The 23,112-nt window shown below is 42.2% G+C and overlaps 1 protein-coding gene across 3 annotated transcripts in view; it reads left to right on the top strand.

Moving 5' to 3' along the window:
* The window catches only part of LOC138807827 (condensin complex subunit 2-like), a 47,460-nt gene that overhangs the window by 4,275 nt on the left and 20,073 nt on the right, over positions 1-23,112 (top strand). For all 3 annotated transcript variants that reach the window (XM_069993623.1, XM_069993624.1, XM_069993625.1), the window contains exons 2-12: positions 3,264-3,504; positions 3,643-3,733; positions 4,436-4,528; positions 4,822-4,960; positions 5,353-5,477; positions 10,726-10,915; positions 13,144-13,235; positions 14,018-14,223; positions 20,536-20,684; positions 21,443-21,549; positions 22,202-22,324. In XM_069993623.1, coding sequence (XP_069849724.1) covers positions 3,264-3,504; positions 3,643-3,733; positions 4,436-4,528; positions 4,822-4,960; positions 5,353-5,477; positions 10,726-10,915; positions 13,144-13,235; positions 14,018-14,223; positions 20,536-20,684; positions 21,443-21,549; positions 22,202-22,324 — 1,556 coding nt within the window. The remainder of the gene's footprint in view (positions 1-3,263; positions 3,505-3,642; positions 3,734-4,435; positions 4,529-4,821; positions 4,961-5,352; positions 5,478-10,725; positions 10,916-13,143; positions 13,236-14,017; positions 14,224-20,535; positions 20,685-21,442; positions 21,550-22,201; positions 22,325-23,112) is intronic.

The following is a 23,112-nucleotide window of genomic DNA, read 5'->3' as shown; positions in this document are numbered from 1 at the left end:
TTAAATGAAAATAGAATATGACAAGTTCCTACTGTCCTGCTCCCATACCTGCATCCAGCCTGTGTATTCTACCTTACTTCCAGTTGATGGGGATTGTTTCCTTGTGTTCTTAATACGGGCAATCCTGTATTTTAAGCAAGTAAGTAATGTTTGGAGTACATTGCTCAGTACCTCTGTGTGTGTGTGTGTGTGTGTGTGTGTGTGTGTGTGTGTGTGTGTGTGTGTGTGTGTGTGTGTGTGTGTGTGTGTGTGTGTGTGTGTGTGTGTGTGTGTGTGTGTGTGTGTGTGTGTGTGTGTCTTATGTAATCCTGCCACAGCCTCCCAAGTGCTAAGATTACAGATACACACTAGTTTGGTAACTTTTGTATGACCTCTATTGTAATCTGTATAATGCCTTACCATAAGATGTCCAGAAACTGTAAATATGTTACTTTCCATAGTGAAAGGGATTTTGCAGATATGAAATTTAGGGTCTTGAGATGAGATAATGATCTTGGACCATCTGAGTAGAACCAGTGGTCCTTATAAGTGGTAGGTGGGTCAGTCAGAGAAGATGTGATTAGAGGAACGAAAGGTTGAATTGATAAGAGGAAGTAACCAGGAGCCAAGAAATGAAGGCAGCTGCTAAAAGCTTTTTGGAAAAGACATGGAAACATTTTCCTCTAAATCTTCCAAAAAGTGTGCTACCTTGCTAACATCTTGGTTTGAGACTTGTAACTTCCAGACTTTCAAGAAAAAAATATGTTTTTTTTAAAATCTTTTTTTTTTGTTTGTTTGTTAGTCGTGGGGCCTGAACTCTGGGCCTGGGCACTGTCCCTCAGCTCTTCAGCTCACCACTTCCGGCCTTTTCTGCTTATGTGGTACTGAGGAATCGAATCCAGGGCAAGCACTCTACCACTGAGCCACCTTCCAGCCCCAAAATGTGTGTTGTTTTACACTATTAAATTTGAAGTAATTTGTTACAGCAGGATTTTTCATGTTAAAAATTGATTTCTTGCTCTCCCAACTCCTTTAATCATAGCTCCTTCCTCCCTTTCATAGCAGAAGTCTTTGAAAACCTGATCTGAGTTTCCTGTCTCTACTTCCTGTTGTTCCATCCTCTCAGGCTATTCCAATTTGACTTTCCCCTCCACTGCTATAGGAAAACTATATATGTGAAGATCTCCAGTAACCTCTAGGTTGTAGATCCAGTGGTCAGTTCTCAGTCATTATCTAATTTGATCTGTCACCTACAATAGACATTGCTTACTCATGCACTATCCTCCCTTACAGTACCTTCTTTATCTGGTACTAATTAAATGCTGGTACAGGGGCTATTTTCATTTCTTTTTTAGTCTGTTCTTACCATGACAGGTAGGGGGATTCTTTGTTTTTTTAAAACTTGAGATAAGGGTCCCACTAATTTTTGGCTCTTGTGGCCTCAAACCATAATGTTCTCAGTGTGCTCCTGAAAGCACTGGGATTGCAGACATGAGCCACTGCACTTGACATTTTGGTTTCTTTTAATTCACAAGATTTTTTCCCCCTGTGGTAAGATTAGAGTTCAAACCTTTTTTCCTTTTTTTTTTTTTGATGCCAGAACTGGGTTGAACTCATGGCTTTCTCATTTGCCTTTCTTGCTCACAAGTGGTATTCTTACTACTTGAGCCTTACCTCTAGTTTGACTTTTTACAAGTAAATTGGATGTGGAGTTTCACAGACTTTTCTGCCCCGGCTGGCTTGAAACCATGATCCTCAAAGTCTTAGCTTCCTGAGTAGCTAGGATTGCAGGTATGAGCCACTGGCACCTAGCTTGACATTGACATTTTTTTTGTACTGGTCCTGGGGCTTGAACTTAGTGCTTGGTCACTATCCACTGTCCTTGAGCTTTTTTGCTCAAGGCTGGTAGGGCGGCTCTACCACTTGAGCCACAGCTGCACTTCCAGCTTTTTGGGGGGGTTAATTAGAGATATAATTGGAGTCTCATGGACTTTCCTGCCCAGGCTGGCTCTGAACCATGATCCTCAAATCTCAGCCTCTTGAGTAGCTAGGATGTTGGGCATGAGCCACCGACATTGGGTTGATTTGTGTGTGTGTGTGTGTGTGTGTGTGTATGGGGGTGGGGGTGGGAGTGTGGGAGTGCATGTGTGCTAGTGTATGCCTGTGTTAGGGCTTGAATTTAGAGCCTGGCCACTGCCTCTGAGCTTTTTTGTTCAAGGTTAACACTTTACTACTTGAGCCACTACTCCACTTCTGGCATTTTGGTAGTTAATTGGAGAAGAGTGCCACGGACTTTCCTACCCGTCTGACTTTGAACCTTGATCTCATTTCAGCTTCCTGAATAGCTAGGATTATAGGAATGAGCTACTGATGTCTGGCAACATTGACTTTAAAGAGACTGAGCCAGTTATGTAGTCTACTGCCCCCAATCTAGGGTTGTCTCAGTGTTTCTTTGTAGTATCATTCAATTTATTAATCTCTTGTATTTATTACAAACTGGAAGTTTTAAAGTATTGGTTAAATTTAAACATTTTTACCCAAAATATTTCCTGGATGATGCTAAAACTTGTATCTTATCAGAGTATGAGTAAGTTTTATGTCTCATTTTTAGTGTGGCTACATTTGGCTACTTGCTTAATGTGCTAACTGCTAAATCTAACTGTAAAAAGCTTTTTTTTTTTTTGGTTTTGCAATTAGCAAGTAATCTGTGGGTAGTTCTTTGGAATACTGTATTTATTTTGTATACTTGTGATATTTATTCTCTGCCTTCCCACTAGACATGGAGGAGCAGAGATCTGAATATGACCTGTTCAATTAGAGCCATACTTCATGCTTGCTCAACATCTGTGTCTCCCTTGTCTGACACTATGGGTGACAGGTTTCCATTGTCCTATTGATTTGTGGGTTTATTAGGGACAGCAGTTTCATCTTATCCTTCTTATGCCCACACAGTGATAGGATCAAACCTAGGGCCTGGCACGTGCAAGGCAAGTGCTCTACCACTGTACTACACTGTCTGTACTGTCTTTTTCATCTTTCTATCTTGTTGGGTTCTTGCATTCACAGTATCTTCCAAGTGGCTATTTATTTTATCACCTTTGCTCCATCCTCACCCAAGAAACCCAAACTCTAGAAGGTCTAACATTATGTATTAGAAAAAGAGAAGATCTCATTAGGGAACAAAGCAGTGAGCCTCCACCCAGTACCAGGCCTAAATCCCTTTAGATTCAGGAAATGTTCAGTTGAATGTTTCTTAAGCAAGTGTTGTATTCTTTTGCTGCCAGCCACAATGAATAATTCTTCAGAGACACGTGGACACCCCCACAGTTCCTCCTCACCTTCAGAACGGATGTTCTCAATGCCAATGGCTAGGAAGGCCCCTCTGAGTATATCTGGCACCCCAGTCCTTGAAGACTTTCCTCAGAATGATGATGAAAAGGAGCGAATGCAGCGGAGGCGCTCCAGGGTCTTTGACCTGCAGTTCAGCACAGACTCACCTCGTCTGTTAGCCTCCCCTTCCAACAGGTGAGTGAATCTCTGGACTGGCTTTCTTTTGCGTTTGTGGGCCCTGGCATACTATTCTTATATATTCTGGTGCTGGTTTTTGAAAAGTTCTCATATTGTGGATTCTTGCTAGAGTTTTTGTTTTTGCTGTCCATTTAGGAGTACTGATGTTTCTACTACCATCTCTAAATTCACAAACACACAGATTACAGAGCATTACTCCACCTGTATCAAACTATCTACTGAAAATGTGAGTATTTGCTGGTTTATTTAAGATTTTTACATCTGTTTTTTAAGAGACAGGTTCTTGCTGTGTAGTTCAGTTGGCCTTGATCTCAAGATCTTCCTGCCTTCGAGGCTCCCAAGTTGCTGGGATTTTGGGCATGAACCACTGCCCAGCTAGAATCAGGGGAAATTTAGCTTTCTTGATTCTGTGGAGGGTGTTTGATAATTATTTTACTCTCCAGTGTTGCTTCTTAATGCTGATGTACTTCAGTGTGGTTTTGCAGCATTTTCTCAAAACTCCTTATAGGTAGCCGCTACCTACAGTATATCTAGAGAGGGTAAATGGCATAAATTTTGGAGCCAGCTTGACTTAGAGCTCTGTCTCTTCCATTTATAAGCCAGACGACTGGAAAAATCACTCACCTTCCTGCCACAGGCTCCTCCTCTGTAAAGTGAGAATAAGGATAGTAACTGTTTCATAGATCATTCTGAGAATGATTGAGCCCCTTCCTGCACAGTACTTAGAGCAGAGCCACTGCACAGTGGGCACTCAGGAACTGTGTGTTTTTACTCTTTAGACTCTAAGAGAGGAAGATAAACATGTAGGTTTGGCTTTGTTGCCTAGTGTTGGTAGGAATTTAGATCAGTGGTAAAACTTGAGTATTCAGAATAGCATTATTTTCAAGAGTCTAAACTAAATAACCTTTCTACAATTTTCTGTTTTCAGAAAATCACCACCAAGAATGCTTTTGGGTTGCACTTGATTGATTTTATGTCAGAGATTCTTAAACAAAAGGACACGGAACCAACTAACTTTAAAGTAAGAAGGATATGCACTTTCTCTTACAATTGATCTAATATTAATTATTTCTAATGCTTAGCATAAAACAATGAAATTCTGCAAATACTTTCCCCATTGCAATAGTTATTTTACTTTCTTTAACAGATGAAATGCAGAGAAGACAGATATGTTTATCCCATTAGTCTTAAGGGCATCTGTTACTTTTTTTCCTTGGGACAAATAAACATTTTATGAAACTTGCTAGATTTTGCTTATTTAGCACTGCATTTTTTTCTGCCTATTCATGAATATAGCTCTACTTGTTTGACTAGGTGGCTGCTGGCACCCTGGATGCCAGCACCAAGATCTATGCTGTGCGTGTGGATGCTGTCCATGCTGATGTGTACAGAGTCCTTGGGGGACTGGGCAAAGATGCACCAACCCTTGATGAAGTAGAGGACCATGGTGCAGGTATGGGTTGGAATCTGGATTTAAGGGGCTTATTTTAATGTATTTCCAAATAGTAATTTGGGTGACATATTGGAGTGAAGTCATAAGAAATCAGTTATATCATTTTATTAAATCATTCAGAAGAATATATAGTTTATATAAGAAAATCACAGAAATCTTGCCTACTTGATTATATAGAGAAATCATGGTTAATAATAATTGCTAAATCATAATTAATGATCATAGATAATTTCTTTTTCCCTCTGTCCTTCTCCCCCCCTCCTCCCCTTTGAGAGGATTTCACATGTTTAAATTCTGGTCACTCCTTATGGTTTTGAAGTACTTGAATTAGTAAAATCAGTCACTTGCTTCTGAGCAGTTCTTGCGGTACACAGTCTTATTCTTCATTGTAGATGGAAGTGCTACTGAAACAGGAACAACCAAAAAGGCCCCAAAACCAAAGAAGAAGCATTCATACAAAACCATCGAGCAGAATGTAAACAACCTCAATGTCTCTGAAGCAGAGAGAAAGTGTGAGGTGAGGAAGGGTATGCATACTGTGGTCTGTCTAATTCAGGTTTTCAGGAGCTGAGATTTAGCAAGGCTAAGCCTGCCTTGCTGGTCTGTGCTTGTTCAAGCCTCAGGAAGTAAGCTACTCATCTGGTTTCTCTGACTATCAATTCCTTAGCTTTATAATGATTAAAAGAGATTGATAATTACAGAGAAATCTGATGCTCAAACATTTAACTTTATTTTCAAGTATATGTAGCAGTGGTGATAATAATGTTTATTGTACTCACTCTGGGAACCATATGCTTTTGTGAGCCAGACTGTGTTAACTCTCATAGTCCTCACAGCATCCTTGTTACTTTAATAAAAAGGAAACTAAAGCACGAAACTATTAAGTAACATGCTCGAGATAATATGTCTAGTATAGAAGCTAGTATTTGAAGCGAAATGGTCTCTCAAACAGCCTATTATCTAGCAGGTCCTAAGAAATATACTTAAAGAATGCTTATTAAGGGGACTGGAAATATGGCTTAGTGGTAGAGTGCTTGCCTAGCATGCATGAAGTCCTGGGTTAAATTCCTTAGTACCACATAAACAGAAAAAGCCAGAAGTGGCTCTGTGGCTCAAGTGGTAGAGTGCTAGCCTTGAGTAAAAGAAGCTCAGGGACAGTGCCTAGGCCCTGAGTTCAAGCCCCAGGACTGGCAAACAAAACAAAACAAAAACCCAAATAAATATAAATAAACAAATAGAATGCTTGTTAAAGAATTAACAAGCATTGCTCGTTTAAAGCAAATGGTGTTCTAATATTATTTTCTTAATTTTGCTTCTAAAAATACTGTTTTTAGGGGCTGGGAATGTGGCTTAGTGGTAGAGTGCTTGCAGGCATGCATGAAGTCCTGGGTTCAATTCCTCAGCACCACATAAACAGAAAAAGCCAGAAGAGGCACTGTGACTCAAGTTATATAGAGTGCTAGCCTTGAGCAAAAGAAGGTCAGGACAATGCTTAGGCCCTGAGTTCAAGCCCCAGGACTGGCAAAATGATGGTTTTTAGCTGGGTGTGCTGGTGGCTCACGCCTGTAATCCTAGCTACTCAGTAGGCTGAGATCTGAGGATCACAGTTCAAAGCCAACCCAGGCAGGAAAGTCCATGAGACTCTTCTCTCCAATTAACCACCAGAAAACAGGAAGTGGCGCTGTGGCTCAAGTGATATAGTGCTCACCTTGGGCTGAAGAGCTGAGGGACAGCACCCAGGCCCAGACCGAAGGGGGAAATACATACATATATATATATATATATATATATATATATATATATATATATATATATATATGTAGTTTTTAACTGGGTAAGGTGGCACACTAGAAATCCTAGCTACTTGGGAGACTGAGATTGGTAGAATCACAGTTCAAGGTTAGGCCAGACACAATAAGTTCCCAAGACCCCATCTTAACCAATCAAAAAGCTAGGCATGGTGGTATCTACCTGTCATCCCAGCTCCTTGGGAAGTGTAAATAGGAGGACTGGTTCAGCCTGGCCCAGGTGAAAACCAAGACTCTATTAACAAAATACAGAAAGCAGAAAGGCTGGGGTATGGCTCAAGTGGTAGAGTGCCTGCCTGGCCTGCATAAGGCCCTGAGTTCAAACTCCAATACCAATAAAAATAGCAAATAAGCCAAGTATCAGTGGCTCATGCCTATAATTGTAGCTACTCAGGAGGCTGAGATCTGAGGATCGAGGTTCAAGACCAACCTGGGCAGGAAAGTCTGTGAGACTCTTAGCCAGAAGTAGAGCTGTGGCTCAAGTGGTAGAGTGTTATTCTGAGCAAAGGAAGCTCAGGAACAGCATCTAGGCCATGAGTACAAGCCTCAGGACTAACACACACATACAAAAGCAAATAAACGAATGTTTTTAGTGCTGGGTTTGTAACTTAACATGTGTGAAATTCTGGGGGTATAAAAGAAATTGAGAGTTGAGTGCTGTGACTTATGCCTATAATCCTAGCTACTTGGAAAGCTGAGATTGGGAGGATTGTGGTTTGAGTCCAGCCCAGGCAGAAAAATGTTTAAAAGATGCATTCTCAATCAAGATTTGGGTATAGTGGTCATACCTTTTAGCTATGACAAGAAGCCTAAAATAGGTGGATCACAGTTCAGGCACTTGCCCAGGCAAGAAGTAAGATCTTGTTGGTAAATTCTAACCAAACTGGTAGTAAAGCCAAAATTCCCCAGCAGGACAAAGTGGAGAAGAGAATAGGTGGGTTGGGAGCTAAAAGACAGTAGCTTAATTGGTACACAAATAAGTCCCTTGACTCTGTGTGTGTGTGTGTGTGTGTGTGTGTGTGTGTGTGTGTGTGTGTGTGTGTGTGTGTGTGTGTGTGTGTGTGTGTGTGTGTGTGTGTGTGTGTGTGTGTGTGTGTGTGTGTGTGTGTGTGTGTAGATAGGTAAGTAGGTAGGTAGGTAGATAGATGATAGATAGATATAGATAGAGTGCACTGTTATGTAAAACATCCATTGGGGAATTTATAAAACAACACAGGGATTAATATTACTATTCTTTCACCATCCTTGTAGATTTGAATTTTTTCATAAGAATTAGAAAAACAAATGTTCAAATGGGAGGAGAGAGAAAGGAGTGAAGACACTGAAATAGGTCATTGTCTAGAAGACTTGCTACAGTTTGGGGTAACAGCAAAAATGAAAGTAAGGTTGAGTAAGAACTAGCAGCATGGGGCTGGGAAGATGGCTCAGTGGTAGAGCGCTTGCCTTGCATGCTCGAGGCCCTGGGTTCAATTCCTCAGCACCACATAAGCAAAAAAGAAAAAAAGCCAGAAGTGGCGCTGTAGCTCAAGTGGTAGAGTGCTAGCCTTGAGCTGAAGAGCTGAGGGACAACGCCCAGGCCCAGAGTTCAGGCCCCACGACCGGACCCCCCCCCCAAAAAAAAAAAAAAAAACTAGCAGCATATTTCATTGATTACAACAGATTTGTGGAGATGATATCGTTGATGGCTGCAGAAGAGAGGAGAGAGCTACTGGCCAGTGATTGAAGGCTATTGAGAAGCAGCAGCCACTACAGAAGGCTGAGGGGGAAGTATACCCTGGAGAGTTCATGCTTGAGCTATATCAGGGCCACTCAGACTGATACATTGCCCTTCCTTCTTCTGGGCCTCCCCAGATTTTGTTCCTATTTTTCCTTGAAATGAAATACTAAGGAATAAGACTTTGTCAGGTAAGTTTGAGGTTTAGAGAACCACAAATTATGATACTCAATTTTTTCCTTCTCCTAACACCTCCAATTTCACTCCCTGAGAGTGATATTGTCCCCTTGGGAATGCATGAGTTAGAGCAAGCAGGTAGAAAGAACCTTCAGAAAAGAAATGGGCAGACTAGGGAATCGTAATGGTAACTGACTGACTGTGGCTAAAGGACCCTGATGGGGGTGGGGGTAGGTGGGATGGGGGGGTAAGGGGAGTGGGTAATGTCAGATCCTGGAAGTAGAAGATGGCATATCATCTGAATGAGAATGTCAACTGACTAGATTGTAGTCTGGGCTATGCAGAACTGATGTGTCTGAGGGTCTTTTTTAAAGTCAAATAGAGGGCAGTAATATCAGTCCCAGTGGTCTCAAAACAAATAATGGTGAGGGTGGGGAAGTAGGACCCTGCTGGGTTCACTCTAGTGGTGGAGTAGAGCAGGTCTGGACTACTCTGAGCTGCTTGGTGTCCCCAGTCTATAAAGGAGTTGCATAGGCTGGGAGAAGCCAGAAGAAGGTGGGGTTACTGAAGACTAGGCTGGTAGAGAGAGGTAGCAGATGAGAGAGAGAGAGAGAGAGAGAGAGAGAGAGAGAGAGAGAGAGAGAGAGAGAGAGAGAGAGAGAGTGTGATTTTCCTATTGGATGTGCACGATGGTAAAGGTAGATGGTATAAGTTCATGTCCTGGTCCCTTGTGTTAGCTGCGTCACCTGGGAAAAGGGTCTGTGTCTCTGCTTACTGTAAAAACAGGTGAAGCTGACCTCCTCCACATTGAGTTTGTGTTAGTGGGTCAGTTAATGTCAAGAGGCTTTATATATGATGATATGCTAAACACATTTGAAGTGATATTATTGGTTTTAGGGATCCATTGTCTGGGAAGTGTTTCTAGATGGAGGTATAAGCAAAAGTCACAGAGTAAGAAAGTTCTGGTTCTTTGAGGGGCTGGAAAGTACATGTTTACCTAGAGACAAGGATTTACTTAAAAATTTATTAGTCTTTCCCATACAGTCTGTTGTCTGCCCAGTCCCTTGACTGACACTTCTTTACTGTGAATCTTTGACTCAAAAGGTTTCATTTATCTAAACTGTGCTGTCAGCGATAATTCATTTTTCCATTGATTTACTCTGGAATCTAACTCTGATCTGCTTGAAAGAACCACTGTCCTCACACTGGTATAATTCTAGACAGTAGTGAAGAAATAATTGGGTGTGGTGGTTCACATCTTTAATCTTAGCTACTTGGGAGGCAGAGATGGGAAGATCTAGATTCAATAACAGCTCAGAAAAGAAGTTATTAGCAAGATCCTATCTCATAAAAACAAAAACAAGCCAGGGCCGGCAATTGGTTTAGAGCACCTGCCTAGCAAAGTTGGGGCCCTGAGTTCAAACCCCAGTACCATCCCTCCTTTTAAAACCAAGCCAGGCTTCGGACTACATACTGTAGAGGCAAAGGAGGAAGATAGCTGTCGTAAGTCTGACCTAGACAAAAGTGCAAAGACCCTACCTATTTTATATGTAGCTACTTAGAGAAAACAATTTGTAGAAGAAGACCAGGAAACAGATACCTTTCAGGTGTATTGTAAATAAATAAGATGGATAAGGTATACACTCTTCACAGTGATTGTCTTCTTGGAAAAGAAATGTTTATCCATCTGACCCCTTATGTGGGATTTTACATCATGGATTAGAAAGCCTTTCCCCTTTTTGATCATGTGCAGGCCCAGGGATACACCTGCACAAGAGCAAGATCTAGTGCATGAGTTTGCATTTCCTCTGCTTCCTGCCCTAATTCCTTGGTTCCCTCTCTTTTTTTTTGGGTCCGGTTGTGGGGCCTGAACTCTGGGCCTGGGTGCTGTCCCTCAGCTCTTCAGCTCAAGGCTAGCGCTCTACCACTTGAGCCACAGCGCCACTTCCGGCTTTTTTCTTTTTTCTTATGTGGTGCTGAGGAATCGAACCCAGGGCCTTGAGCATTCAAGGCAAATTCTCTACCACTGAGCCACCTTCCCAGCCCCCCTCTCTTTTTGTACTCAGGTTGATCCCATGTTTCAGAAGACTGCAGCTTCATTTGATGAATGTAGCACAGCAGGAGTATTTCTCTCCACCCTTCACTGCCAGGACTACAGGAGCGAGCTACTTTTTCCTTCTGATGTCCAGATCCTCTCCACTGAAGAACCTCCTGCATTACCAGATTTAGGTTCAGTAGAAATGACAGATTTAAAAGGTAAGTTCAACTATGCTTTTTGTCAGAGCATTTTCTTTTTTTTTGGTCTTTTTTTTGTTATGAGGCTTGAACTCAGAGCCTGGGTGCTGTCCCTGAGCTCTTTTGCTCAAAGGTAGTGCTCTACTACTTTGAGCACAGCTCTACTTCTGGTTTTCTGGTGGTTAATTGGATGTAAGAGTCTCACAGACTTTCCTGCCTGGGCTGTCTTTAAACTTCGTTCCTCAGATCTCAGCTTCCTGAGTAGCTAGGATTACAGGCGTGAGCCACAATAGCTTGGCTTTTTCTTCTTTTTTGTCAGTTGTGGGACTTGAACTCTGTGCCTGGGCTCTGTCCCTCAGCTCTTCAGCTCAAGGCTAGTGCTCTACCACTTGAGCCATAGCACCACTTCTGGTGGTTTATTTGAGGTAAGAGTTTCATGGACTTTTCTGTCTTTGAACCTGGATCCTCAGATCTCAGCCTCCTGAGTAGCTAGGATTACAGGCTGAGCCACTGGGCACTCGGGTTTTTCTTTTCTTTTCCTTTTTTATGATAGAGTCTTATTTATGTAGCCCAGATTAGCCTCAAACCCAACATTCTCCTGGCTTATCCTGTAATGTTGGGATTATAAATGTGCTCCACCCACCACATATAGCTTTAGGTTGCTTGTGTGTGTGTGTGTGTGTGTGTGTGTGTGTGCGCGTGTGCGTGTGCGCGCATACGTACGCATGCACATCCTCATGTATGTGTGCACCAACAGCAGAATGCTTGGGTGCTTTCCCTTAGCTTTTGTGCTCCAGGCTGGTGTTCTTCCACTGGAGCCACACCTCTACTTCTAGCTTTTGCATGGTGAGTTTTGCTTGGGCTGGCTTTGAACCATAATCCTCAGATTTTAGTCTCTTGAGTAGCCAGGATTACAGGCTGAGCCACTGGCACTCGGCTTTTTCTTTTCTTTTCTTTGAGCCACTGGTATCTAGTTTAGGTCACTTCTTCAAATCACCCAAAAGTTTCCTCTGGAATACCAATAGGAAGTACCTAGCAACCCTCTCACAGCTTTTCCTTTGCTAATCATTGCCTCTTGGTTCTATGGCCTATGTATCTCAGGTATCCATTGGTCAGCTCTCACGATCATAGTCAAGCTCTCCTTGACTTGGTAAGTTTGGATTTTGGAATGAGGCTTAAAGAGACCTCCATCCAGAGAGGCGTTTTTGTTGTTGTTGTTGGTTGTAGCTTGAACTCAGGGCCTGGTTGCTGTCCTGGAGCTTTTTTGCTCAAGGCAAGTGCTCTACCACTTTGAGTCATAGTGCCACTTCCCATTTTCTGGTGGTTAATTGTAGCTAAGAGTCTCATGGACATTCCTTCTCAGGCTGGCTTCAAACTATGATCCTCAGATCTCAGCCTCCTGACTAACTAAGATTACAGGCCTGAGCCACTGGTACCTGGCTTAAGGCCTTGTTTTTACTTGTTCTCAAGCTAAGGGGTCTTAAGGATAAGTGGGTACAATGAATTGTTTTCAAACACTTGCAGAAGTTAAGAACCAACCTGTTCCACTGTCAGTCTGTTATGCTAAATTGCTAAATATTTAACAACCTCCAAATTCTTCACCTCGGCCCAGGGGATCTTTGGAGGATGTTGTGATGGGAAACAGATGGTATGAAGACCAGGCATATGCAGTATGATACCTGGGTATGCCTGTGAATCCCCTATGTGTTGAATGAAGTTGGTCGCCCCCCTTTGGACAGGGTCAAACAGATGTTAATGGCATCTGTTTCGACCTAAATTTGTGCTAGCAGTCTGTTTTTCAAATTCATGCCCTTCCTTGGGGCTCTGATCCTGTGAGGTAGGTCATTTGGAGTTTGTTTTCTTTGGGAGTAAAAATAAGTACCATTATATGCGTATGTACTGCATATGCTTTTAAGAGGAAGTGTTTTTGGATTCCCAACTATCATGTAAGATACAAGGTTTATTTCAGAATCAAATGTCTGCTTTAGATTTTCCCTCCAGCGTTTTACTAACTCTGGGAATGATGGTGTGTAACCTGACTCCAGTGTGATGTGTAACCTGTGCATTTGCTTGCTTCCCTGGAACAGTCTGGCCCACAGAAGTTGATGGCCAGCCAGTGTTACTGTTCCAGCTTCCGCTGGAAAACAGTGAGGAGACTGTCCCTCTTGTCCCTGTTATGCCCCCTCATGTCATTCTAGAGGAATATACTTGACCCACCTCTAATCTCTTTGGTTTTGCTGTCCCTCCAGCACCCTTGCAGCAGTGTGTGGAAGATCGCCAACTCTGCCCTTCCTTGGCTGGGTTCCAGTTTACTAAATGGGACAGTGAAACACATAATGAGGTGTGGTCAACTTTTGGACTTACAAGGGCTCAGGGAATTCCTCCAGTGGTTCGTGGTTTCAGTTAGATAGCCTAATATTAGTTATACCCAGTGGGAACCAAAACTGGCCTTGTTTTTACTTAGTTATGGGAACAGAAAATATTTCCTTTGGCACTTCTATAAGGATAAAAATCCTATGTGGGTCAGGGTGGTGTTCTGAACCTAAGAAGAACCATCTTAGGACTGAATGGATTCTGAGGTCAGTTTTATGTTCCTTCTTCTATTTCCCTATGGCAGGGCTGCCATGCCATTCATTAATGGACATTTTTTGTCAGACTTTCTCTTGAGTGTGGTTATCCAAGTCGCCTCTGGTCTCAGGCTGCTGTCAAGCTCAAAGCATTTCCTGCTCTTGGGGGTTAAGTCTCTTGGCACATAGTTTCCTGAGAAATTGTCATGTGTAAAGCCTTCCTCTGTGTATTTTTAGCAAGGCCCCTTTAACCTACTAACTACAACTTCCAAAAGAAATGATCACCATGGAAAACTGGTTTTTCCAAACATACAATTAATGAATACAGATTCCTGTTTCATGGTTTACAAAATGTGCCTAACACAATACAGCCTCATCCTGTTCTGCACAATGTAAACTTCCTCAGTGACTGCTCTCGTGAGTGCAATGGTTCTGGGAGCTGGGGGGCAGGGAGAGATGGCACAGGGTAAAAAAAAAGCTAGAAACTGGAATGTGAACTGGGTGAGCTGGGCAATTGAAGGAATGAGAACTAGAGAATCTTCTTTTGTTCCTCTAGTCTGTGTCAGCTCTCGTTGACAAGTTTAAGAAGAATGATCAGGTATTTGACATGGATGCCGAGGTTGAAGAGAATGATGACAGGGACTTCCTGGATGGACACCAGGAGGATGACTTTTACGCCAGTGATGAACAAGACCATTCCGCAGCTGGGGATAGTGAAGAAATCCAGAGCTGGAAAAAGCCCGGCCAGGTCCAAAGCTTCCAGTAAGTCTCTCAGGGTCCCAGGAAGTTTTCAGAGGTATTTTCCTTTTTTTTTTGCCAGTCCTGGGGGTTGAACTCAGGGCCTGGGTTCTGTCCCTGAGCTTCTTTTGCTCAAGGCTAGTACTCTACCACTTGAGCCAGAGAGCCACTTGCGGCTTTTTCTGTTTTTGTGGTACTGAGGAATCGAACCCAGGGCTTCATGCATCCTAGGCAAGCACTGTACCACTAAGACACATTCCCAGCCATTTTTCATGAATTCTAAACAGGTCTGCTGCGGCTATGTGATTTCAGCTCTGGTTGGCTGGGCTATGTGTCACATATACCTCAGATGAACCCCATATCTTATTCACAGTGGAGTCAAATCTGACTTTGTATGTTGGCTAAGCCACCTTGGTGACCAGGGTTTATAAGGATTAGAATCATAAAGTACTGAATAAACTACTATAGAGTACTATGAAGTACTGAATAAACTACTATCTCATAGCTACCTCACTGTGATGGTGGTTATCACATACATTTTCATAGAGTGTTCCCATCACATAATCTGTGTACGCTCACTTTGTGCCATATCCTTGAGTATCAGTGACCGAAACTGGCCTGTTGAATACTGCTTACAGAAAAAAGTGGTGACTTCCTAAAAGGTAAGCAGTGAGTAGAGGTGGGCATTACTGGGTGACCAGATAGGTTGACTTCAAATTACTGTGAGCCAGGCACTCGTAGATACCTTTAATCCCAGCTACTCAGGATGCTGAGATGGAGAATTGAGGTTTGAAGACAGGCAGAAAAGTGTGAAAGACTTTGTCTCCAATTAACCAGCACACACAGAGAAAGCAATCTCATTTTGGAAATATTTAAGAAGCATCTTTTTGGGGGATGTACTGGGGTTTGAGCTCAGCATCTCACTTGTTTTCGGCTGGCTTGCTCAGCTGACACTCGACCACTTTTTTTTTTTCCATTTAGTATGCAGTGATTGTATAACAGGAGTTTCATTGTGACATTTCCACATGTGTATCATTCTTCCTGAAAACAGCTTCAACAGGTTTCATTTTTCTATTTTCATACATACAAACAACTACTTCTACATATTCATCCTCATTCATCTCCCTTGTTAGCCCAACCCTTTCTTGCTGATTCACCCATCCTGTGGGCTGTTTTACTTTATTGTAAAAAATTTTTTCTAATGTATATTAATTGCACCAAGGTATTTCACCATGGTATTTCAGACATTCTGTGATGAACTCTTTAAATCATCTTTAAATCACATTTTCACATGTCAGAGAAGAACCTGTGACATCAGGGAGGTGACATCCGAGGGAGTTTTAATAACAGGGTTTCAGCACCTCCCATATTGTTTCAGATAAAGTTTTTCTTTTTTTTTTTTTCTTTTTTTTGGTAATACTGGAGTTTGAATGCAGGACTTTGTACTTGTTAGGCAGATGCTCTATTTCTTTAGTTATTTAGTTCTTCAGTTTCTCAAAAACCATCTTTATTCCCCAGGCCTTTCTGGATGGAAATCTTTTGCAATTTTCTCATGGCTGGGATGATATATACATGTCACTATACTCAGCTTTTTATTTACTGAAAAAGGTTTCTTGAGGTGTTTTTTATTTTTTTTGTTTTTTAATTGGTCCAAGGTTTAAACTCAGGGCTTTGAGCTCACTTTGGCTTGAGTGCTCAGCTGGTATGCTACCATTTGAGCCATGTATCAATCCAGCTTTTTGCTGACTGTTTTGGAGATAGTGTCTTGAGAACTTTTCTGCCCTTAATGATATTAAACCATGATCTTCCAGCTCTCAGCCTCTTGAATAGGTAAGGTTACAGGTTTGAGATGCTAGTACCTGACTTGGGTCTCTCTAATTTTTTTGGCCCTGGCTGATCCTGAATATTCCATCCAATATCTAGTTCCCAAGTAACTAGGATTATTGCCATGAGCCACCACACCTATCCCTGGATGACAACATTTTGACATGTTCACAGGTCAGAAGTAGAGCTCTTTGCATATCTTTCTTCCTACAGCACTGGGAGTGGGGCAATTTGTTCTCTGCTGACATTTCTATAGCACTGTACATTTTTAGAAGTTTTTGGCCATGGTTAAAAGTCCTAGGCAGTGGTTGGAGCATATAGCCCAGCCCACTCTGTTTGCAAGAATAAAGCACTCTGCTGGACTGGCTAATGCACTTGGTGCTAGCTGGGAGTAGACCTTTAGTTTGCTTGTGTTAGTACAAGGGACCAAGCTGGGGCTGAAGTAGAGGGGCCCTGTGATATGAGGAAAGGAGATAAAGAGATAGCAGAGAGCGAGGAAAGAAGGGAGGGAGGGATAGTGTCTCTATAATGGTAGCAGTGTGGGGGTAGTGGAGAAATTTGGAGGAGCAGCCTTGAAATATGAAGAGACTGTAGTTTCTGTTATAGAGTGATAGAATCAGCTTTATACAGGGTAACTTTCACACAGCAGTATGAAGGAATTGGGTTCAGGAAACCTGTTAGGCCTCTGCATAGCCCTGAGTTACGCTTTTAGGAAAGGACCTGGGTACTTCATACCTTTGCCTATAAATGCCCAGCCTCTAAAATTTTAACAGAATGTCCATGGGATTAAGAGGATCTTCTTTCTTTCTGTGTGTGTGTGTGTGTGTGTGTGTGTGTGTGTGTGTGTGTGTGTGTGTGTGTGTGTGTGTGTGTGTGTGTGTGTGTGTGTGTGTGCGCGCGCGCGTGTGTGTGCGCGTGTGCGTGTGCGTGTGCGTGTGTGTGTGTGTGTGTGTGTGTGTTTTTGTTTTTGTTTTTTTTGGTCAGTCATAGGGCTTGATCTCTAGGCCTGGGCACTGTCCCTGAGCTCTTCAGCTCAAGGCTAACTCTCAACCACTTGAACCACAGTATCACTTCTGGCCTTTTCTGTTTATGTGGTGCTAAGGAATCGAACCCAGGGCCTTATGTATGTGAGGCAAGCACTCTACCACTGAGCCACCTTCCCAGCCCTAAGAGGATCTTCTTTCTTTATTAAGAGTTCATGTTACAGTATGTTTGTTACCTAACAATGAAGGCCAACCACCAGCTTCCATGACACAGAACATATTTTACAGACCAAAAAAGAAATTGTGTAGGGCTGAGAAGGTGGCTCAGTGGTAGAAAGCTTGCCTCCCATGCATGAAGCCCTGGGTTTGATTCTACATAAAGTGGTGCTGTGGCACAAGTGATAGAGCACCAGCCTTGAGCTGAAGAGCTGAGGGACAGTGCCCAGGCCCAAAGTTCAAGCCCCACGACTGACCAAAAAAAAAAAAAATTTGTGTGTGCGTGTGCATGTGTGTGTGTGTGCGCGTGTGTGCGCGCGCGCGTGTGTGTGTGTGTGTTCCCAGTCCTGGGGCTTGAACTCAGGGCCTGGGCACTGTCCCTGAGCTTCTTTTGCTTAAGGTTAGCACTCTACCAATTGAGCCACAGTGTCACTTCCAGCCTTTTCTGTTTATGTGGTGCTGAGGAATCAAACCCAGGGCTTCATGCATGCTAGGCAAGCACTCTATCACTAAGCCACATTCCCGGCCCCATTTTTTTATTTTTTATTTTTTAGTGTATTTTATTTTTTAAAATACCCAAATGCCTCTTCATATGTATATAAAACAGGATACATACTGAAATGAAATTCAAAGATATGGAAACAAAGGACTTTTTTTTCTTAAAGTGTTATTTTTTTGTGTGTGTGTGGGTACAGATATGAGGGAGGGAATGGAAAAGAATGAGGGAACAGATGATACTATGTAAAAGGAAATGTACTTATTACCTGGCATATGTAAAGGTAATCTGGCTGTATATCACTTCTAAAACAACAATAAAATAAGTTAGAAAAAATTTTAATTACATGATAAATATGCAACTGGATTTTTTTGTTTTATTATTTTCTTTTTGTTGTTGTTGTTGGTTGTGGGGCTTGACCTCAGGGCCTGGGTGCTGTCTTTGAGCTTTTTCGCTCAAGATTAGCATTCTACCACTCTACCACTTTAAGGCACAGTGACACTTTTTTTTTTTTTTTTTTTTGGTCCGGTCCTGGGGCCTGAACTCTGGGCCTGGGTGCTGTTCCTCAGCTCTTCAGCTCAAGGCTAGTGCTCTACCACTTGAGCCACAGCGCCACTTCTGGCTTTTTTCTTTTTGCTTATGTGGTGCTAAGGAATCGAACCCAGGGCCTCAGGCATGCAAGGCAAGCTCTCTATCACTGAGCCACCTTCCCAGCCCCCAACAGTGACACTTTTAAAAAAAAAAATTTTTTTTTTTTTTGGTTGGTCATGGGGCTTGAACTCTGGGCCTGGGTGCTGTCCCTCAGCTCTTCAGCTCAAGGCTAGCATTCTACTACTTGAGCCACAGCACCACTTTTAATTTTCTGAGTGGTTTATTGGAGGTAAGAGTCTCATGAACTTTCCTGCTGGGCTGGCTTTGAACCACGATCCTCAGATCTCAGCCTCCTGAATAACTAGGATTACAGGTATGAGTCACCAGTGCCCAGTTTTTTAAAATGTTTTTTAGTGGGCTGGGAAGGTGGCTCAGTGGTAGAGTGCTTGCCTTGCATGCATGAGGCCCTGGGTTTAATTCCCAAGTACCACATAAGCAAAAAGAAAAAAGTCAGAAGTGGCGCTATGGCTCAAGTGGTAGAGCGCTAGCTTTGAGCTGAAAAGCTGAGGGACAGTGCCCAGGCCCAGAGTTCAGGCCCCATGACCGGACCCAAAAAAAATAAAAATAAAAATAAAATAAAATGTTTTTTAGTATTCTGTAGAGAAAACCTAAGTTCCCTTTTTGCTTTTTTAATCTTACTCTAGTCTATCAGGCCAGTCATATGTATGATTCAGTGCAGGTCCTCAGTTACTTCCTGACTGGTCTCCTCACTGCTGTTCCCTTCAGAAGCATGTTAACATGCTTCCCAGCATTGTCCAGTCCTTGCAGGAAGGTGAAAACTCAAACCAAACTGCCATGCTGACAGATCATGAACAGCAGAAGGAATATGGATGACAGATTAGGAAAGTGTTCCCAAAGCTTTTGGGGAACTGAGTGTTTAAATTTGATTAACATCTTCTCAGTCTAATAGAAACTACAGAATTGTCTGCTGGAGACTTCATTTTGGAGGAGTAATGAAGACAGAATAAAGAGTTGTCAACTGAGTGGCAAGAAACCTTGTATGTAGAAAGATCCCAAGGCTGGGATTCAGAAAATTGTCTAGCTTCAAATTCTGGCATTTTAGTATCAGTGTAGTCTTACATAAAAACTTTCTTTTTTTTTTTTTCCCTAGTCCTGGGGCTTGAACTCTGGCCCTGGGTACTGTCCCTGAGCTTCTTTTACTCAAGGTTAGTGCCCTACCACTTGAGTCACAGTGCTCCTTCCAGCTTTTTCTGAATAGTTTATTGGAGATGAGAATCTCTCAGACTTTCCTGCCCAGGCTGACTTCAAACCATGATCCTCAGATGTCAACCTCCTGAGTTGCTAGGATTACAGGCATAAACTACCTGCACCTGGCTTAAAAACTTAATTTCTAAGGGAGCTGAATGTGGTGTTTCATGCATATAATTCCAGTTGTTTGGGAAGTAGAAGTGAGGATTGGGGGCTGGGAACGTGGCTTAGTGATAGAGTGCATGCATGAAGCCCTGGGTTCGATTCCTCAGTACCACATACACAGAAAAAGCCAGAAGTAGCACTGTGGCTCAAGAGGTAGAGTGCTATCCTTGAGCAAAAGAAGCTCAGGGACAGAGCCTAGTCCCTGAGTTTAAGCCCTAGAACTGGCCAAAAGATAGGATTGCAGTTCAAGTCCATCCTAGCAAAAAATTAGACCCTATCTCAAAAACAAGTCAGGCATGAAAGTCCATACTTGTAATCACAGCAACATGGGAGGCAGAAGGGATAGGAGGATCTTGGTTCAAGGCAAAAAGTATTCAGACTTCATCTGAAAATAAACTGAAGCAAAAAGGGCTGAGGTGTAATTCAAGTGATAGAGCACCTGCCTAACAAGTACAAAGGCCTGAGTACAAATCTAGTTCTGCAAGAAAAAAGAAGAAACTTAATATTTCAGAAGAAAAGAAATATAAGTATATACAAACACCTTATTTTCTCTCTAACTTTATTACCAAGTGAGAACATTGGCATTTTACAAAGTATGTATGAACGTGTTATAAAACTAAGAAGCAAAATCACTGGAAAAGTAAAAACTAGGGGATTGTTAATGAAAGACTTATATTGGAGTTACTTTAGAAATGCTGTTCCTTCTATGGAATGGGGATTAGATACTAGGTCCAGTGACATCATAGTATCTTTACATGTAAATATGAACAAATGATTTTATATGCATTACAGGAAAGAAATGATTTCCCTTGGAGATGGAGACATCGGGACTATGTGTCCCTTTCTATCAATGAAACCTGGAGAGTATTCCTATTTCAGTCCCAGGACCATGAAGATGTGGGCTGGTCCAGATCATTGGCGATTTAGGCCTCGACACAAGCGTATGTACTTCCAGATGGAACTTTTAAGAGAATATGTCAGGTATTGTAGCTGACCAGCCTGCCAGTCAGCCGAGGAAAGGAAGTGCCATTCACTGTCCATTTACACCTCCGTACAAGCTGAAGAAACACAAATGAGCCAGCCTCCATTTTGGCCAGTTTGTCTGGCCTGGTATGAAGGGTCAGTTAAAATTGACCTACTGAGTTGGGTGCTAGTGGCTCACACCTATCCTAGCTACTCAAGAGGCTGAGATCTGAGGATCTGTATTCAAAACCAGCGTGGGCAGGAAAATCCATGAGTCTTGTATCTTCATTTAGCCACCAGAAAACCAGAAGTGGAGCTGTGGCTCAAAATGGTAGAGCACTACTAGCCTTGCGTGAAAAAGCTCAGGACAGTGCCCAGACCCTTAGTTGAAGCCTCATGACCACCACCACCAACAACAAATTGACCTATTGAAAAGAGTAAATAACCTTAGAGTCAGGAGTATGGGGATCCCATGATTTCACACTGCTTCTTAATGTCAGCATGTCTTCCAACAATGGGAGTGCCCATCGGTCTTAGATGACCCAGGAGTCAGTGCACACTGAAGCACAGCAGCCCTTAAAAGGTGTCCTAGCCTTACATGCTTGGCTGTTGTAAGGCTCAGTTGTAAATGCTGCCTTGTAGTTAATGAGGCTGTCAATAGATTCTATGAAATAAGGAAGTGGCTTGGGCCATGTTTTGAGGTGAACAGCATTGTCATTTGTGTTCATTTCTGCAGAAGAATCTACGTCCCTATCAGAAAATAAAAAGAAGAGTACAAAGAAAGACTTTGAAATTAACTTTGATGATGATGTTGACTTTGATGTGTATTTTCGAAAAACAAAGGTTTGTATTTAATTATTAGCAGCTGTGATTTCTTATGTACTTCTCTTTTAGAAGGATTTTAGAAAAGTGGTGCTGTAGTTCAAAGTAAGAGTACTAGAAAGTCATTGTATTTTTAATTGTAATTTGAACAAATGGATAATTAATTTTAATAAATGGATAATCTCATTCTCCCTCATTCCCTGAAAGGACCACTGAAAAATAGTCTCAGACTCTGTAGCAGGAATAATGAGAATAATGACTTGAAAAATAATACACAGGCGCAGGGCGCTAGTGGCTCACGCCTGTAATCCTAGTTACTCAGGAGGCTGAGATCTGAGGATCGCGGTTCAAAGCCAGCCCGGGAAGGAGAGACCGTGAGACTCCTATCTCCAATAAACCACCAGAAAACCGGAAATGGCTCTGTAGTTCAAGTGGTAGAGCGCTCGCCTTGAGCTGAAGAGCTGAGGGACAGCGCCCAGGCCCAGAGTTCAAGCCCCACGGCCGACCAAAAAAAAAAAAAAAAAAAGAAAAGAAAAATAATACACAGGACCATGACATCTCAGATGGTAGACTACTGTTGCCCAAATCCTTCCTGAAATCTTTTAATATAAAGAAAAGACAGTTAGGACATTATTAATACAAATGCTTTTTAAATTTTGCTTTTAATGAATAGGCTGCTACTGTTTTGACCAAGACAACTTTAGAGAACCAGAATTGGAAAGCTACCACCCTTCCTACAGATTTCCACTATGAGATTGATACTCTTGTCCAGCTTCATCTCAAACCAGGCATAAGGGTAAGATGGCTCCTCAGGTCCTGTAAGTTGCTCTTGTTATAGTATCTATTGATGGTGTGTGGAGTATCAACTGGCGGATAGATAATGTGACTGCCAAGTTGTACCTCTAAAAAAAGGAGAGAACCTGAGGAGGGATATATCTATTAATGTGATAAGATTAGTCAGTTTTTCATCATTGTGACAAATACCTGAGTAGAACTATTTAAAAGGGAAAGGATTATGTTGGCTTAAGGTTTCAAAAGTTTATAGTCTCCAGTCAGCTGGCTCCATTGTTTCTGGGCAGAACATCAAGATGAATGGTACCATGGAGCATAGCTGTTTATCTCATGGAGGCCAGGAAACAGGAAGGCAGAGATAAGAAAGGGAGAGGGCAAGAAAGACTCTGAAAAGACACTCTTTCAGTGTCCTGCTTCTCCAACCAGGTCCTACTTTATACAGTTCTACCATCTCCCAATGGACTATTTTAATTCTATCAGTGCATTAAATCATTTAAAGTTCAGTTCTAATGATCTAGTTATAGGCATACCCAGAGGTGTACTTTACTAATAGACATCTAGATCAATCAGGTTGATGATTAACATTAACCATCATGGTAATTTGCATATTCAGAGGTAAAAGTGGTAGAAGAAAATTATTTTGCCAGGTATTGGTGGCTCATGCCTGTAATCCTAGCTACTCAGGAGGCTGAGATCTGAGGATCACGGTTCAAAGCCAGTCTGGGCAGGAAAGTCCATGAGTTTCTTATCTCCCATAAACTACTAGAAAACTGAAAGTTGGACAGTGGCTCA

The sequence above is a fragment of the Dipodomys merriami genome, unplaced genomic scaffold, assembly GCF_024711535.1.
Source record: "Dipodomys merriami isolate MVZ:Mamm:240054 unplaced genomic scaffold, mDipMer1.0.p SCAF_435, whole genome shotgun sequence".
Lineage (NCBI taxonomy): Eukaryota > Metazoa > Chordata > Mammalia > Rodentia > Heteromyidae > Dipodomys > Dipodomys merriami.
This window is presented reverse-complemented; position numbering and strand designations above follow the sequence as displayed.